Consider the following 16,707-nt stretch of genomic DNA (forward strand, 5'->3'; position numbering starts at 1 on the left):
CTTCTTCATTCCATTACATTTTTTGTTAATATGCAGGGATACAGAACTCTGTTAACAACAAACGTCTTCACCGATGACATTGTGTGGCTTACCCTCCTTGTAAAGGGTGTTGATGACTGTCTTTTGGACATCTGTCAGGTCAGCAGTCAACTGGCCCATTTAAAGGCCCAGGAAACCTTTGCAGGTGTTTTGAGTTGATTAGCTGATAAAGGTGTGACACCATGCGTTTCCAGTAATTAACTTTTTCACAGTGTTCTAATTCTCTGAGGCGATGCATTTTGAGTTTTCATCATGTGTAACCCATAATCATCACAATTAGAAGAAGCAAAGGCTTGGAATATATATTGCTTTATGTGTAATGATTCTATATGAACTTCACTTTCTGAGATGACTGCAAAAAAAATGCTCCTTTGCACAATATTCTAATTAAGTAAATAATCTCTCTCAATCATTTTCAGAAGACATGCATTTCTTTGCCGATTTTATGAACTGAATAAAAATGTTTTATAGATCGATTAAATACGTTTATTGTGCTGTAACATTATTAGCTTTGGGAGGCAGTGGTGTGTAAGATATACTGTATATATACAGTAGATTAAGTGTTCTAAGGCATTGAGACTAGAACATTTTGGTTGTGTGGTGTTAGTTTAACTCTTGAAACATCATTTTCAAAGTTAGAATGTCAACATTTGCTTGTGGGAATGAAGCCTGAGGCTGAAACTACCTCTAACACTGCTATCAGTCATAAAAGTCCTTTAAATCCTTTAGTTGTCAGGTATGGTGTGCATGTTCATTGACCAAAGTGCAGACAAGAGCTAGGTAATCATAAGATGAAGTGAATAATAGCATTGCCCTTTTTCTGTCCAGAAAATACAGGTCTTCTAAATCATTCTAAATGTGACAACAGCATCCCCTTCTATTTGGTCTGTACCTGCGGTCAGTACTTTGATGAATCCTATTAATAAACTCCTAATCAAGTAAAAAAATTTATATAAGTGAGGTTTGTCTTTATCATTAAAGGCTTGATTTTATTTTTGCCTATTCACGTTTATAACTAATTAAAAGTTGACTGCAGGTATGAGCTGGCTAAAAGCGTCCATATTGTTAATATCATATCGTTAAAAAAGTGTGGAAATGTTGAAACATTCTAGTTGGTACTAACAATTTCTATATGTTATACATGAACCCATATTTATGTTAACATTTTTAAAAGGGATTCCAGGTAATCTTTAGAACAACAGCTTTAATGCATCAAATCAGAAAACCATAAAAGTTAAAATTTTGACCCATTTTTTTGGGATGGGTTGGGATTGGAATGTGCTAAAAATGTTTCTTTCTTCAAAGGGGGGCACATCAGAAAAAGTTTGAGAACCACTGCCCTAACCCAAGCCACTAAATGAATGGTATTGTGTTCCTTTAGTTAATGTTAATTGACTTTGTATTGTTATTCTTATTTGTAATACTTTACAAACCAAAAAGCAACTCGAGTGATGTACAAGTGAATACAGATAAAACAGAAAAAAATACCAAATAGTAAAAAGCAATAAGCAATATATTACATACTTTGAAAGCACTTGCAACCATTTGGGCATCTGACCACCTGGTATGTTTTGTATTGTTTATCACTTATCAAGAGATACTCTGGGGTGTTTCAAGAAAACAGTGCATGAAGGCGCATGAGTTGCCCAAAGTGCTCACACCTCCAAATTGCACATAAAGCGGTTGATGGGAAACTAAATGAAGATAGATAGATAGATAGATAGATAGATAGATAGATAGATAGATAGATAGATAGAGTCAAAGAGAGGCCCAAGCATGTACTTAGAGATGAAGACAGAGGCAGATGAAGGGGAGGGGGGGAGTGCTTGAACAGGGTTGTATAGGTTTTAGAATCTAATATTACAATAACCCCAGCACAATTCAGGTTTCAGAGCGTGGTTTAATCAACTCACACCTTAAACAGGATGGCATGGGTTGCTAATGCACAGGACTTTGTCTAGAGACCCAATTCAGTTGGATCTTCTACTGCTCCTGAAAGGCATATGGTACCACCTTTTCCACAAAAAATGGCTGAAATGTATTGTGAATGACACAATACCTCCAGCGTTTACTGAAAAATGATGCAGATTATATGAAAAGATCCCAGTGCTGATGTGATACCCATACTGCCAGCATTTTTGTGTGAAAACCTATTTGGGGAGCGCTAAGAGCACAGTCATATCATGATTACCCTCACACTAAAATGTTTTTCCCCAAAATTTCCACCATCCAGTGACAATCAAAAGCTCTTCTAAGTCCCAGAGACCACACAGCTTCACTTAATCTGATGTGAAAGGGTGCGAGGTGTGAGTTCTCTCTGTTAAAAGCAGATGATCATGGTCTCTATTTCATTATTCTAAATCAACTAATGCAACTAAATTGGTTTGAGTTGTGATTAGATTGCTTTGGAATTAATTGGACAGAACTGAGCTGTATAAAATGGGACTATTTGTTCACATGTTTGCATGGCAAATTAAGATGGGTTTGTTGTATTTGGAAATGTAAAAGGTTAACAAAATAGTTTTTTTTTTTTTCTTAATTTGAATTTCTTTTACCCCTGACCAACACCACTATTGCTTACAATGATAAAGAAATGTAAATGTGACCTGCGACTGCCGTCATTGCAGACTAGAATTTAGTTGTCGCATAAAGATCGTTGTATTAATTGTATCAAACCTAATATTTTTTTTATTTATTTAATCAGGAGAGTGCACATTAATGAACAATCTTATACTCCTGTACAGATTGTAAATGAGCCAGATTATAGCATAGTTGCTAATTTACATCAATATGCCACAATTAACCTTGATTCTTTAATCTTTAATTTGGCTGCAATAGTTTATATATGACAAATGTGTTTTAGGAGTTCATTTGAGGAACCTAGTAAAGAAAAGTGACCTCATTCATTTCTAAACTTGTAACTTTTTATTTAAGTCACAAAAGAATCATGTGACTGGTTTGGGTCCCGCAACCAGAAATGACAACATTGAATTCCCCTGCAGGAGGTGACGGCTGCTTTGCTGTGGACAAGAAGACAGGCCACGTGGTGACCACAGGGCTGGTGCTTCAGAGAGAGAGAGAGTACCTGTTAAGTGTGGTGGCCCTTGATGGCTTGGGAAGCCGCAGCGCACCTGCCATGCTATCTGTAGTGGCAGGGGCCAGAGCGCCGCAGTTCACCAACACCAGCTACGCCATCTCCATCCCAGAAAACACCCCCGAAGGACAGCCGTGAGTGCTCAATATGCGATACGTTTCTCATACTGCAGCAGGGATCCATTTCAGACCTGTGATAGGAGTGTGTTCAGAAACACTTTTTCTCTACACTGTTTAACATTTTGTTAAAAGTATTTATTTGCAAAAGATATTACACTAATTAGACAACTTTCTTAGGTCTTGTCTTTTAATTAGTTTTTTTTTTCCAGATGTAATCCTGTATTTGGTTATGCTTCAGCGCCTTTTGTCCAATTCTTGCTACAATAAGAATAATTGCATGACCCTGGAGAATACAGCGTGTTTGAGAACAGTTCTAAACAATATTATATTGTTTAACTAAGAAAAAAAAAATGTTGGAGGACTCAAATTTAAGCCTCAAGAGGCACGAGGCTGAGGAATGCAATGATTTTATTGAACAAAAAGGGGAAAAAGCGGCTACCTTGAGAAGTTTGTGCAAAGAAATTTCAAAATTGTATATATTACAAACAAGCCAGAGAAAAACAGAGAAGCTGAACAGTCTGCATGTGAACAGACGGATAACAAAGCACCAAAAGAGAAACGAGACTACATGTGCCCTCTGACAAAAGGCTAACAATGCACCGGTGGGGCCAGCGAGGGCAAGTACATGTGAAGCAAAATCACAAATGACATGCAGGGAGACAAACACGCACAAGTTAATAATGAACAATAATTGTATTAAACAAAATATGTAAAAATCCCAAACAGTTGCATAAAACAACCAAAATTCAAGAAACCGACAAAGAGAACCGACAAAGCCTGGAGAACATACTGTACACTGTACAGTTCCTTGCAAAAGCACTGATACCCTTGAAACGTTTTCACATTTGTCCAGTTACAACCACTCCAGAATGTATTTCATTGGGTCTTTTATGTGAAAGTTCTTGTGAGGAGAAACAAAATCACAAAGAAATAAAAGAGTGGTTTTCTTTTGCATTGAGTCTACCTGGTTCAGAAAAGGGTGCAACCACCTTATGGAACAACCTGTGAGTCTTTTGGGGGTCTGTTTCTAAAAGCTTTGAGCGCCTAGAAATTTGCAGTTTTTTGTCATTCTTGTTTCCGAAAGAGTTTAAGCTCAGGCCAATTGGAGAAAGAGCATCTGTGAATGTTTTATATCTTGCAACGGACAAGCTGCTTGTTTTCAGAGTTTTACGACATCTACTACCTCAGTAAATGAAGCCTTTTTCCCACCTATGTAATACGTTTTTGCTTTGTGGTTGGCAGTCCATAGTAATCCAATAAAATTTCCAAGTTGGAAGTTGCAGAATTTGTCTTTCACTTAGTAGTAGCGGTGTTTGGCACGGGCGAAGCGGGCAGCTGAAAGGGGTGGCATTTCTTCCATGTCAAAAGAACAAGAAAAGAAATTAAAAATCATCTGTGCTGTTTTTTCATGATCATATCACTGTGTGGGGAATTGGCAAATTGGGGCCCCTTGCAGCTGCAGGCGCCGCTGCCTACTGTGATGCTGCAGCCATGCACACTGCACAGAGGCTGATAGGCTGTAGGCTTATGAGACGAGGAAAGGCCATGAGGAGGGGCCAGTTTACTTCTGGGTCTCTCCAATGGAACTGGAAAGGGGGTTGCAGGGGATCCACTCCACAGTGTAACGGTCTAACGGAATTAGTGGGCTAAAGTCAGTCACACCCTGGGGCGGGGTGGCCACAGGGAAGTTTGGGAGGATTCCCTGAACGGACGTTCTGTTTCAGGCCGAACTGGCCTGTGGTCGAATCCTAAGTTTTGCATTAAGTGGACATACAAACGGCCCCTCTGAATTTGAAAAATAAAAAGAACGACTCTGGCTCAGGTTAAAGTTGCAAAGATGCTGGAAAGAAAGAGAAAAAGAGAGGAAAAGTAATGGAGGAGAAGGAGGAGGAGGAGGAGTCGCCACCTAAAAACAGTGTGGATATGTGCAATTGAGAAATATGTTATATATTGTTATATTAAAACAATTTTCAAATTCTATAGTTTTTTTTTTAGGATGTTGATGGGGTGCTCGGAGGCGGTCTTGCCCAGGATGTAATTCAATGTAGAACCGCCACTGTCACCAATTTTGATACTTCCCTAAAGTTGGAAATCCAAATGGGAAAGTCAGAGGAATCTCCCCAACCACAACTTAAAAATATTATGTAGCTGGTTTGCATATAAAACAAAATAAGAGCTACAGTCAAAACTGCTTGTTTATGCTTCTTTGCATCTGGTCAGTTTTCCAAACAATCTTTTACTCAACATCTTTTACATTGATCCAAAACATGCAATGCAGATAAATACATTATTTTTTATCTTATATTCCTAAAAATTGTTAGATTAGATTGGTGACTGAAGGTATTATTTAGCAAATCTCATTGTTTTTCTAATTTAAACCTGGAAAACATTTAAGTTGGGTTTGGCGTCATTCCCAGATAGAAATCCTTCTTCAGAACTAAAAGGAGCAAAGCATATGTAGCCACCAGATTGTTACTTGTTCCCTGTTGTCTGCATCAGTTTGTACCGGGGCTTCCCTGATTTTTTTTTTTTCGCCTGTGCTTTTCTTTTGAGAAGTTTCTGATTTCATATTCATCCGGCAAATAATTCATACCAGAATTTATTTTGAGTTCAGCTAAAGACAGCCCTAGAACCAGCAGTGGTGCTTGTATTAGAGTTTGACAGCTATGGCCCTGCACCTTTTCACTGTACGTAGTTTGGACTGTATATTTAAAGTTGTTGTGTTGCTGGTAGGTGAAAGTCTGCCCCCAGTCTCAAGTCTTCTGCCACAGCTTTTCTTCCCAGATTGTTCCGTATTCATTTCTAACCATGTCCCCATTGACTCTGAATAGCTTCTTAGTTCCTGTTGAAGAAAAGCCACTGCACGATAAAGCCACCACCTTGTATTACCCATGAATGGTGTGTTCAGGATGATAAGTTTTGTTATCATTTCTCCTGACATAGTGTTTTGTATGTTGGCCCAAAGGTTTAATCTTGGATGGACCTGACCAGAACAGCATTTCTTTCCACATGTGCCGGGTCCTCCACAGGACTTGTGACAACTTATAACTTTTCTTTGTAATCTATGGCTACTTTCTTTATGCAAACAAGAACAGCATGGACATACAAGCAAAAGGCACAACAAACTGAGATATGGGTTTACAAAATAAACGGGAAGTTCACCAAAAGCAATAACAAAATTCTATAAAAAAAACTATAAAATTGAAATAAACACATGGTAGACGAAGTTGGATAGTTGCAGAACAGTCTCAAAACAAAGTGGTATATCTAAAAACATTTTGGGTTAGTTTACACAGTCGGCAGTTGTTTTCGATTGAACTATTTTTATGTTGTAGTCAGTCAGGAATCTTAAATGGAGATTCTGGGGGATGCTCAACCCAGAATGATTGGGTAAAATATATTGGTTAGATCTGTTTGTGTTTCAGAGTGTCTGAATTCTCTTCACTGTGACATCTCTGTGACAAAATATCAATCTTCTTCAAACTCCAGGGTTACTTGTGGAGTACCTCAGGGTTCAGTGCTTGGAACAATTCTATTATGTGTGCTTCCAATACATAAAATTATCAAACACCATGGCATACTTTTCCACTGTTATGCTGATGATACTCAACTATATTTCTCCATACAATTTGATGAATTCAATCAGTTAGGTAGACTACAGGCATATCTTGATGACATCAAAACCTAGATGAGTTTACATGCTCTGCTTTTATTTCAGACAGGACCGAAGCTGTCCTCTTTGGACCACTCTTTGGAAATGACACTGCTTAGTCATTCACCTAATCTGGATAACATTAAATTGGCCACCGGTAATAAAGTATAAAACACTGGTGATGTTTTTGGTAGAGCTTTTTCATATTCTATAGATATGTGGAGCATCGAGGATGACATTGATAAAGATGGAGGTGTGACGTTATTGAGAAAATTAAATATTTCTTTTAAATCATTCTTCCTGTTGTTGGTATATAATTTTAATACATAGTTATACAATTTAAATTAGTAGTTCTATAATTTATAGTAGAATTATCTTGAGGACCATAATTACCTTATGATTTGTGGATCATCAGTGATCTTCCATGTTGAGTCTTGAATGAAAAACCTGCATTTAAGGTGGTTTGCTAAGTATTTACCACATTTGTGATAGTGTTCGTAGTGGTTATATCTTAGTCTTTGTGAAATCAATTGTGTATTTGTATTAATGATCCTACCAAATTTTTTTTGTGCCTCTAATTTCGTTAATTAGTTTGTTTTAATTTTTTAATGAGGAGCTTTAGAATATTTTCGCTCTTAATATTGCTTTGGCCATTTCCCAGATGAGAGTTGATGTATTTTATTTATGTCATTGGTTTCCATGAGTACTACCAATTTTGGTCTGATGTGTGTTTGTTGAGCTGTCTATTGTTGGGTTGATGACTGTGTTGAAGTCTCCACCTATGACTATGGCTAATGTTGAGAGTTCCTTGTAATGATGTGAAGAAGTTGTGGTAGAATGTGGGGTCATCATAGACTGAGCCAGTAATGATTGTAATTGTTATATGAACGTTTTTAATTCTTCCTTTGAAAATTATGCATTGTCCTTCTTGGTCTATTATAGTGTATTTGAGGATTAGTAGTGCATCTTTATTAATGACGATTGAGACGCCTCGTTTTTTTTTTAGAACTGTATGATTAAAAGTAAATTTAATTGAAATATTGCATTTTTAGTTTCCCATTTTCATTGTCTATAGTTTGGTCAGACAGATGACTATTTTGACATGAGTAGGTAGGGCCTGCGAGGGACAAGGGGATAGAGAGGAAGGGCCTAGAGACAGAGGTTTTAGTCCTTTCCTTTTTCCTATAGTTTCTATGATAGGTTTGATGTTGAAGTTGAAGTTTAGTCAGTCAATTAAGTTTGCTGGGGTTTTTTTTGGCACCAGTGCAGTGAACCCAGTGAAAGATAATATTATTTACCATTTGGCTGTCAGTTTAAATGTTGCTTGCAGGAAGATTAATTCATTGTTCTGGGTTATCTTGAAATTTGTTCTGATTTTCCCGTCAAAAGCTACGTTTACATGGTCAGGAGTAATTAGAATAAATGGATCAAAATAAAAAAAGTGTCATGTAAATAAACCGAACAGAATATGTTGATCGGATTAAGCTCAACTGGAATGGAATTGTAATCCGAATGAGAGGGATGGTCTATGCCGATTGATAATCCGATCAACGTGCACATAAATGCTCGTCAGGCTCAAGTTATTCTGAATGTGGCAAACTGACCTGAGTGTGCATGGTTTTTCTTAGAGGAATTTGACAGCTGCGCATGTCAGAGTGGTTCTATTCTGAATAAAGCCAGGTACATTTACACGCACATTATAAAGGGTACAGTCCGATTATTTAATCCGAATATAATCCGATCATGACATTTTGTGCATGTAAACATATCTAATTTTTGAATGTTGCATATAGTGTGGCTTTGTAGGGCCAGTATGATTTTTTTTCCATAGTGTTATTGTCATTTGAGATGGTTTCAATTTGGAAGGCGAGTGTGTTGACGGTGTGTTTGACTTCTTTGTGTTCAGTTTGTATGGTTCCAAGTTGTTGACTAGCTTTCAGTTCTTTAATATATGAGTGTAGTATTTCTATAGACAGTTTGTTATTGACTGGAGTACACTGACCTCAATAGATGTGGTTGCTATGTTGTCAGTGTTGGTAGATCAGTCTCACCGTGATTGTTTCTTTGTGGGACTCATGATATACATGTTGTGGAAATACTTGACCACAAAGCGTTCAAGTTGATCCAGAGTAGGGCTGTCACGATAATCAATAAATCAGTTAATCACACAATCAATTTTAATCACATGATTAGTTAAAAATAATCACGATAATTTGTGTTTGCATGCTTCCTTTTTTTCCCTTGTGTTTCCCTCTTCTCTCTCTGAGACTGGATAACAAAAGGTTTCAGTATGATGCATCTTTGTCTACTCACCTCCTTAATTTTTTCAGTGTAAGAGGAGTTAAATCTTTTTTTAGGTAGGCACATGCTTAAAGTGTAGCATGAGAGCCTCGTGAGGAGAGCCAGAGAAATGCTAGTTAGAAAAGAAAATGGAATTGGTGTCAAAGCCGAATACGACCGCTGCAGTGTGGGAGTTTTTTATATTTAAGCCAAATGACGGAGGCCAGCCGCCTAATCTATCTGAGCCGTTATGTCATGAGGATGTACTTGCGTTATTATGCCATTATTATATTAGTTAAAAAAGGTCTCCAAATGACAATATTATGGTTTATCGCAATCGTTTTTAGGAAAATTTATCGTCTGGCAAAATTTGTTATTGTGACAGGCCTAATCCAGAGTTGCTTGCGGGGATTCGGAGAAGATGATCAGGGTTCATCACCTCGCCGTCATCCTCCACTACTTTGTGCTGGTTTATCAGTTCAAATCCAAATATTTGTGGATGTAATCTAAACAAATGTAAAAAAAAAAAAAAAAAAAAAAAAAAAAGGTTTAAAGGGGATGGACAGTTTGGCAGTCGACTGCAGGTGAATAAATGACTAAAAGGACAAAGAAAAAACTGAGAAGTAGGCACTCCTGTTTGGTAAGCTGAATGAATTAATGGGAGCAGACAGATTTACTGATGACTCACAGGAATAGATTTATCATATTTACAACTGAAAAGACAAGTTTACAATATCTAATGCAGACAGGCATGCACTCTTGCATTACGTGAGTTTTCGCACATGCTACTGTTTAAGACTTGTTTTAATAAGTATCTATTTTGTCACACTAGTACACTCAAGCAAACACTGACAATCATCATCACACACTATTAGGGGAATGCAAACCCGCCCCACAAAACAAACACTGGGGTTTGCATAATAGTGGGACATGATTACACACAACTGACAAGAACTGATTGACCGTGTTTCTAGCATGCAGGCAATGGAGCATAACGTAATTGATTTCATTACAGCACACTGCTGATGCAGGAAAAGAGGATTTCGATTCCAATTCAACATGGGTGCAGCTGAAATCAAGTAGCAAAGGCTGTTTTTTTTTTTTTTTCTCCAATTTCTTTTAATCACCTTCTCTTTGTTCCACAGCTTCCTTGTGGTGTTAGCCATTTCCTTCCAGAAGGAACAAATCAGCTACAGCCTTCTGATCAATCCCAGCAGCCTTTTCAGCATTCAGCAGGACACTGGAGAGATCAGCCTGACCAGGACGCTGGATTACGAGAGCGACCAGAGACGCTACCTTCTGATGGTGCGAGCCAGCGAGGAGCCTGGCAGCCTGAGCACTGTCACAGAGGTTAGTTCAATTAGAACACAGAGAAGACAGTCAGCTGCCATCGCATCACACATTCTGGTCAACTTAAGACTGAGGTCCAACTGATTTTTTTTTTTTTTTTTTTGTCTGAGTTGCAAAGAGGAATGTGCAGTGCTGTGGTGAAAAGAAAAGCGGCTGTGGAACATCTGCTTCCAGGCATGCAACTTTTATTAGTGTGGCTTTACAGCATAGAAGCATAACTTAAAAATAACTGCTCTTTGGTTAGACGGCAAAATAAAATTTAACTCATATTTTGTTGTCTTAATTGTTGAAATGTACTGAGCTCATCAGGTGGCAGATGTTAAAATTAGTGCAGTGGTCATGTTGCTCGTTTTAGCCCTAATTAGTAAAATGTGCTTGAGCTATTGGTACAAAATGTTTTTAAAAAATTGTATACCTGGAAATTTGGCAACAATTTAAAAAATAGAAAAATCATTACGAATAAGCGACAGGTCATTGTTTCAGTTCAGTGAAGTTAGAAAGTTGGACGGGTTCTCCCTTCTAGATTTGTTGGCTGCTAAACAAATTCCTGTAAAATCAAAAGCTCTCTCTCTCTCTTTCGATGTTGGAGAAGTTAACGATACAATAGAGTCTAATGTGAGTAAAAACGAGTCTTGCTCCAAGTTAGATGAGTAATAAAAACCATGTACAAAATAAAATGAGGATGTAATGCATCCATCCATCCATCCATTTTCTAACATGTCTATCCCTCATGGGGTTAGGAGGGGTGCTGGTGCCTATCTCCAGCTGTCAATGGGCGAGAGGCAGAGTACACCCAGGACAGGTCGCCAGTCTATTGCAGGGCGATGCAGAGACAGACAGGACAAACAACCATTCTCACACACACTTACACCCAAGGAGAATTTAGAGAGACCAATTAACCTAACAGTCATGTTTTTGGACTGTGGGAAGAAGCCGGGTACCCGGAGTATCAACAAATACATGTGCCTCTGATTACACTTAAGGGATCTTAAGGGGGAAAAAAATTATACTCAAGGTATCTCACTGTGAAAGCCTTTTTTCAAATAATCAGGTCAGTGTCCTTGATTAAATTGAACTACTGATCACTGTTATTGGTGGTAATGTCTGTGATTCTATGTTAACTGAACCCATAGTGTTAGTCAGCGAGTGAGGATGTACTACAGGCCTTTCCCAGTACTTTGTTGATCGAACAGTCTGAGATTTTCCATTCAAGCTAAGTGTTTTTTTTTCACCCTCTACTATGACGTTCACTGTAAAAGACACACTAGTTGAAAGAGATACTTGTCTGTTTACGTCGTGAGATCTGCTCCGAATGCAGGATAATAATGGCTCAACTAAGATCACTTTGGCCGACTTTGCAACTTTGTCACTAGGTAACAAGTTATCAGAGCTTTCTCTTTTAAAAAAAAAGGCAACAAGGACCAAATCAAATGACTACTTCTGGAGTTATGACAGACCTTTGAAATGTTAATACAAAAGCATGTAACGATCTCATTCTTTTCAATTAACAGTAGCTGCTGTTGTGGGTCCTTCCCCTGTTCTAAAGCCCAATTCCTTCTGCATCACTCCATCCAAGCAGCAGTCAGAACCGCTGCCTCCCTCTGCATCCACATGTCTGATAAATTGTGCATGCACAAAGCCGCCACTTGCTGAGCTCCTTACACTCAGGGCGGGTGTAACTAGAACATTTTCTTTTGTCTAAAGTAAATCACCGTTTATTTTCGGTCAATTTAGATTGTTAATGTTGATTGTATTTAGAATTTCTTTAAAAAATTCTGTCACTTTTTTACACCTAAACCAAACAAGCCTTAGGTTTACTTAACTACGTAAATCTGAAATAAATATTCTTAAAAGAAAAAAGCTACAAAAGGCTAATTTGTAGTTCTAAATATATTATATACTTTTAACCAGTTATTGTCACTCTATTGACAAAGTTCATCTTGCCTACTGTGTCTAGATGCAAACTGGGCAATGAGGACATTTAGCAATTCCCAAAAAAATTTGGGAACTCGGCAGCAGTGGCTCAGATATTCACAGAAATCTGAGCAAAGCTGAAACTCATGTTAATACATTTTCATTCGTTCAAAGCAAAGTGCTGAAGTTTAAAACATCATCAGAGATGAACTTGAGTTTATTTAAGACTGCATACATTTTAGGTGACAGATTGTAACATTAAAGTAGCTCCCCTTTATCAAACGAACCCTTTGCTGAGCAGCATATTAAGGCCGTCCTAAAGATAGGGGGGCACTGCAGTTTCTGTAATGTCATTTCTGAGTGAGTTAAGTAACACGATCACAATGCTAATGTAGATGATGTTATACTGAAGGAATGTTAAGTGTCATTTAAATGCACTTTAAAGCTACTGAGGTTTTAAGGATATCTGAATGCCGTTTCTTATTGACTTGAATTGACTTGAATGTAATACTGGAAAACCTTAAGTAAACGTCTCAGATCAGCATTTCCCCCAAAATACACGCATTACTGTGATTTCTGTGACACCCATGTTAGTCAGATATTCCACCATGTGAACTTGCATACCTTATTTTTTTAATTTTGTGTTTAATGGTGTGTTCACATCTATCCTTTCTACGTCATCCCATCACAAATTCAAATCCATGCACTTTTGCTTCTCTAAATTGTGTTTCAACACCTGGCATGTAAGGGCTCTGTAGAATTTTATTCATTATTTCTGTTAATTTTCTTTGAATTTTGTTAACTACATATCATTGTGGTTTGTTTTCTTGTGTTTTATAGTGTTAGTGTTATATTTTTATGTGCTTTGTTGTGCTTGTATTAAGTTTCATTGAAGAAAAACACTACCTCACCAATTAAAATAAAAACAAAGGACCACTTTACCTAAAGCGATGAAGAAAAAAAATCAGTGATTAAAACTCAGTGCTGACCTACTGACACCATGCTTGGCGACAACCTCAAAGGAGGAGCGGCAGAATTTGTCGCTTTTGGCAGAAATGGGATGGCTGAGTGGTTTTGAAATGTTAACAAGTGAACCATGGAGCTCAGGGATTTAGTTGTTTTTTTTTTAAAACCTTTTGTTTCTGTGTTCTGGAAAGTGCTTTTGTCAGACGTGTCAAAGGTTGAGATGTAGCAAAAGTAATTTTTGGTCTGAAACTCAGAATTTAAACTTGTCATTCGTGATGATAATTTTTATTTAAACTGTCCATCCATACATCCATTTTCTATAACTGCCTATCCTTGCCCGGTTGTGGGTGGGGGGGTCCCTATGTCCAGCAGCCATAGGGCAAGAGGCAGAGTACACACTGGACAGGTCGCCAATTCATCACAGGACAAACAAACACACATACACACACCTGAGGGCAATCTAAAGAGACCGATTTACCTGACAGTCTTGTTTGTGGATTATGGGAGGAAGCCGGAGTACCTGGAGAGAACCCACCCATGCACAGGGAGAACATGCAAATTCCATGCAGACACAGCCCAGGCTGGGGTTTGAACCCAGGACCTTCATGTTGCATGTTTCTGTGACACAAATATGTGGAAAAGCATATCATTTTTTTCGAACTAATGACAGCCCTCCATCATTTCAGGTATACCTAATTATTTACTTTAAGATTTAGTTACCCAGTCATTAACACATGGCTCAATTTTTACGCCACAGATTTAGCAGGAAAAAAAAAAAACATCCTCTTTCTACAGCTGCATGTTGTGGAATAGGAGCTAGAGACTGGGAAAAACCTTTCCCAGCTATTTCAGGACTATTACTCAGCTGTCACTTCACACTTTACACACTGTGGTGACAGGGAGCCTGTAGGATGGAGGACAGCTAAGGGCTTTTGTAGAAAACACACACACACACACACACACACACACACACTGCAGCACTCACATGCTGAAAACATTTCTATTTTTGACTCGGGAAAATCATGAAGTGGAAGATAAAGAAGGAGTTGAACGGGCAACTAGTGGAACTAGAAAATGCAATTAAGATTAAGTTTTGGGGTCAGCTTTCTACAGCGCATTTGATATGGTTGTCTTCCGGATTTGAGAGCTAATAAAGAGTGGTTAATTTTGTGTGGGGTTTTTTTTGTCAGTTATTTCTCCTCTCCTTCTCTCTCGCTCTGCCTCTCTGGCTTTCTTCTGCCTCTCCGGCACTAATCAGGTTCAGGTGTTGATAACGGATGAGAACGATTGTGTCCCAGAGTTCCTCCAGTCCATCTACGGTGTAGATGGAGTCCCTGAGACTGTAACCACGGCGACGTCCCTACTGCAGGGTAAGACTCTTTTGACCTCAGATTTCCCGTCCTTCTGTTTTTCTTTTAGAATGGCGGAAGAGAACAAACCAAAGGTTCCAAATCTCCATTTACGTTCAAAGAAAGCAGTGGATGGATTTTAAATTAAACCCAAACTTCAACTTCTAAGCTTGAGCCTGTCTGTTTTGTTGTCTTGACACTTAAAGCTTCCATTTTTGCCTCAGAACAGCCACTAAAGTCCTTGAAAGTCTGTCGAGAGTTGGTAAATGTGTGTGGATTTATTATGTTCTCTGTGACTAATGGTGAGACTGATTCTCAGTTTTTCTTGTTAGAATACCTTATGATTTCAAATTACTTGTCTCGAGACAGATGGATATCTCCCATCAGTGCTTATCTGTTAAAAATAGACAGTAATTATGAAAAATCTCATGCTTAAAAATGTGCAGGAATGCACTTTTTTATCCAGATACAGATGTTTGTTTTTTTATGTTGAGATATTTTGACACTTTTCAGCGGCACTGCACTTCCTGAAGGAAATTGCACTTTTGATTGCACTCATGAGAGTTAAGTGTTTGAAGATGCTATGCTTTACGTCACTCATCTGCAGCCTCAGGGAGAAATTTATATTTTAAAAACAGATATGGATGACTTCCAGACAAAACTACTAACTCTTCTTAATCAATAGAACATTACGCTTTGGTTATTAATGCGCATTTTACTATTTTGCATATCAAACCAGATATTTACATAACGTGTATCAAAATGTAAAAAAAAAAAAAAAAATTCCCACTGCCATACAACAAATCAGGCTAAACCTCCTGTTTCAGTTGAGTTTGAAGAAACATGATTTATATTTGTCAAGAGAAAAAATATTTTTAGGGATTTTTTTTTTCTTTTTTTAACTTTTTTTAAATTCTGAAGTTTATTTACATCATGTTAGTATTTCGTGCGATTGCCCATAAAACTATTTAACTTGGGTCAAATGTTTCAAGTGTTCCTCTACAAACTTCTCATAATTGTGGGATCAGTTACAGAAGCAGGTTGGCTCCCAAAAACCTTTTCAGTTCGGCCTGCATGTTTTCTACAAGCATAAGGTCGAGGCTTTGTGGCGGCAACTCCAAAACATTCACTCTGTTGTCTTTAAGCCAGTTTGTGTTTAATTTGGCCATGTGCTTGGGTTATTGTCCATTTTTAAAATATATTCACACAAGACTTTAACTTTCTCACCAATGTCTTGAGAGTTTGCTTCAAAATTGTTCGCTTCTCATCATCCCATTTATTTTCTGAAGTGAAATCTGCTTCTACGGCAATTTCATCAGATCAATCTGAAGACTGAAGAATTTGAAGGTCAATAATTCTCTTCCTGCTAGCTTCTTTAGATTTGTCCGTTTTTCTGACAAAAATCCCACAAGGAGGCAGTTTGTTTGAGTTGTTGCCTTAAATCCATTCAGATGTATGTCACCAATTAAATCAAATGTGAATTAACCTATCGGAAGCCTTTACTGTGACGATGTCATCAGTGGGGTTTTCCCAGATTCTTGTGTATGCAAAAGTTCTAATTTGGAAAAAAAAAAAAAACAGTTTAAATTTCTCACGTAATTCTGCAATTTAAGAAATAGAAATATTTTTATAATCAAACCTGACAGTGGGGGGGAAAAAAGGCACATGTACTGTATGAGTTCTTCATAACGTACACGTAAATATCTTGTTTGAACTGCAAAAATCGTTATGTTAGCTATGTTTTCTAGATGTAGTAATAATAATAATAATAATAATAATAATAATAATAATAATAATTTGCAATATGTGGCTACAACAGACAATAAAAGGAATCAACATAGTGTAAAACACAACAGTCAAAATAACAAAACATTAAATAAAAGCAAGGGAGCAATGGTGAGGTTATTCTACAAAAAAGGGTAGATGCTTGTTTAAAAAGGCGAG

At 37.6% G+C, this 16,707-nt stretch overlaps 1 protein-coding gene across 1 annotated transcript in view; it reads left to right on the forward strand.

Annotated features, from left to right (window-relative positions):
* LOC105924376 (neural-cadherin) overlaps positions 1-16,707 on the forward strand; it is a 178,202-nt gene that overhangs the window by 64,801 nt on the left and 96,694 nt on the right. Inside the window, 3 exon segments of the mRNA XM_036152005.1 lie at positions 3,042-3,267; positions 10,330-10,534; positions 14,673-14,784. Coding sequence (XP_036007898.1) covers positions 3,042-3,267; positions 10,330-10,534; positions 14,673-14,784 — 543 coding nt within the window.

This window comes from Fundulus heteroclitus, chromosome 2, assembly GCF_011125445.2.
Source record: "Fundulus heteroclitus isolate FHET01 chromosome 2, MU-UCD_Fhet_4.1, whole genome shotgun sequence".
Lineage (NCBI taxonomy): Eukaryota > Metazoa > Chordata > Actinopteri > Cyprinodontiformes > Fundulidae > Fundulus > Fundulus heteroclitus.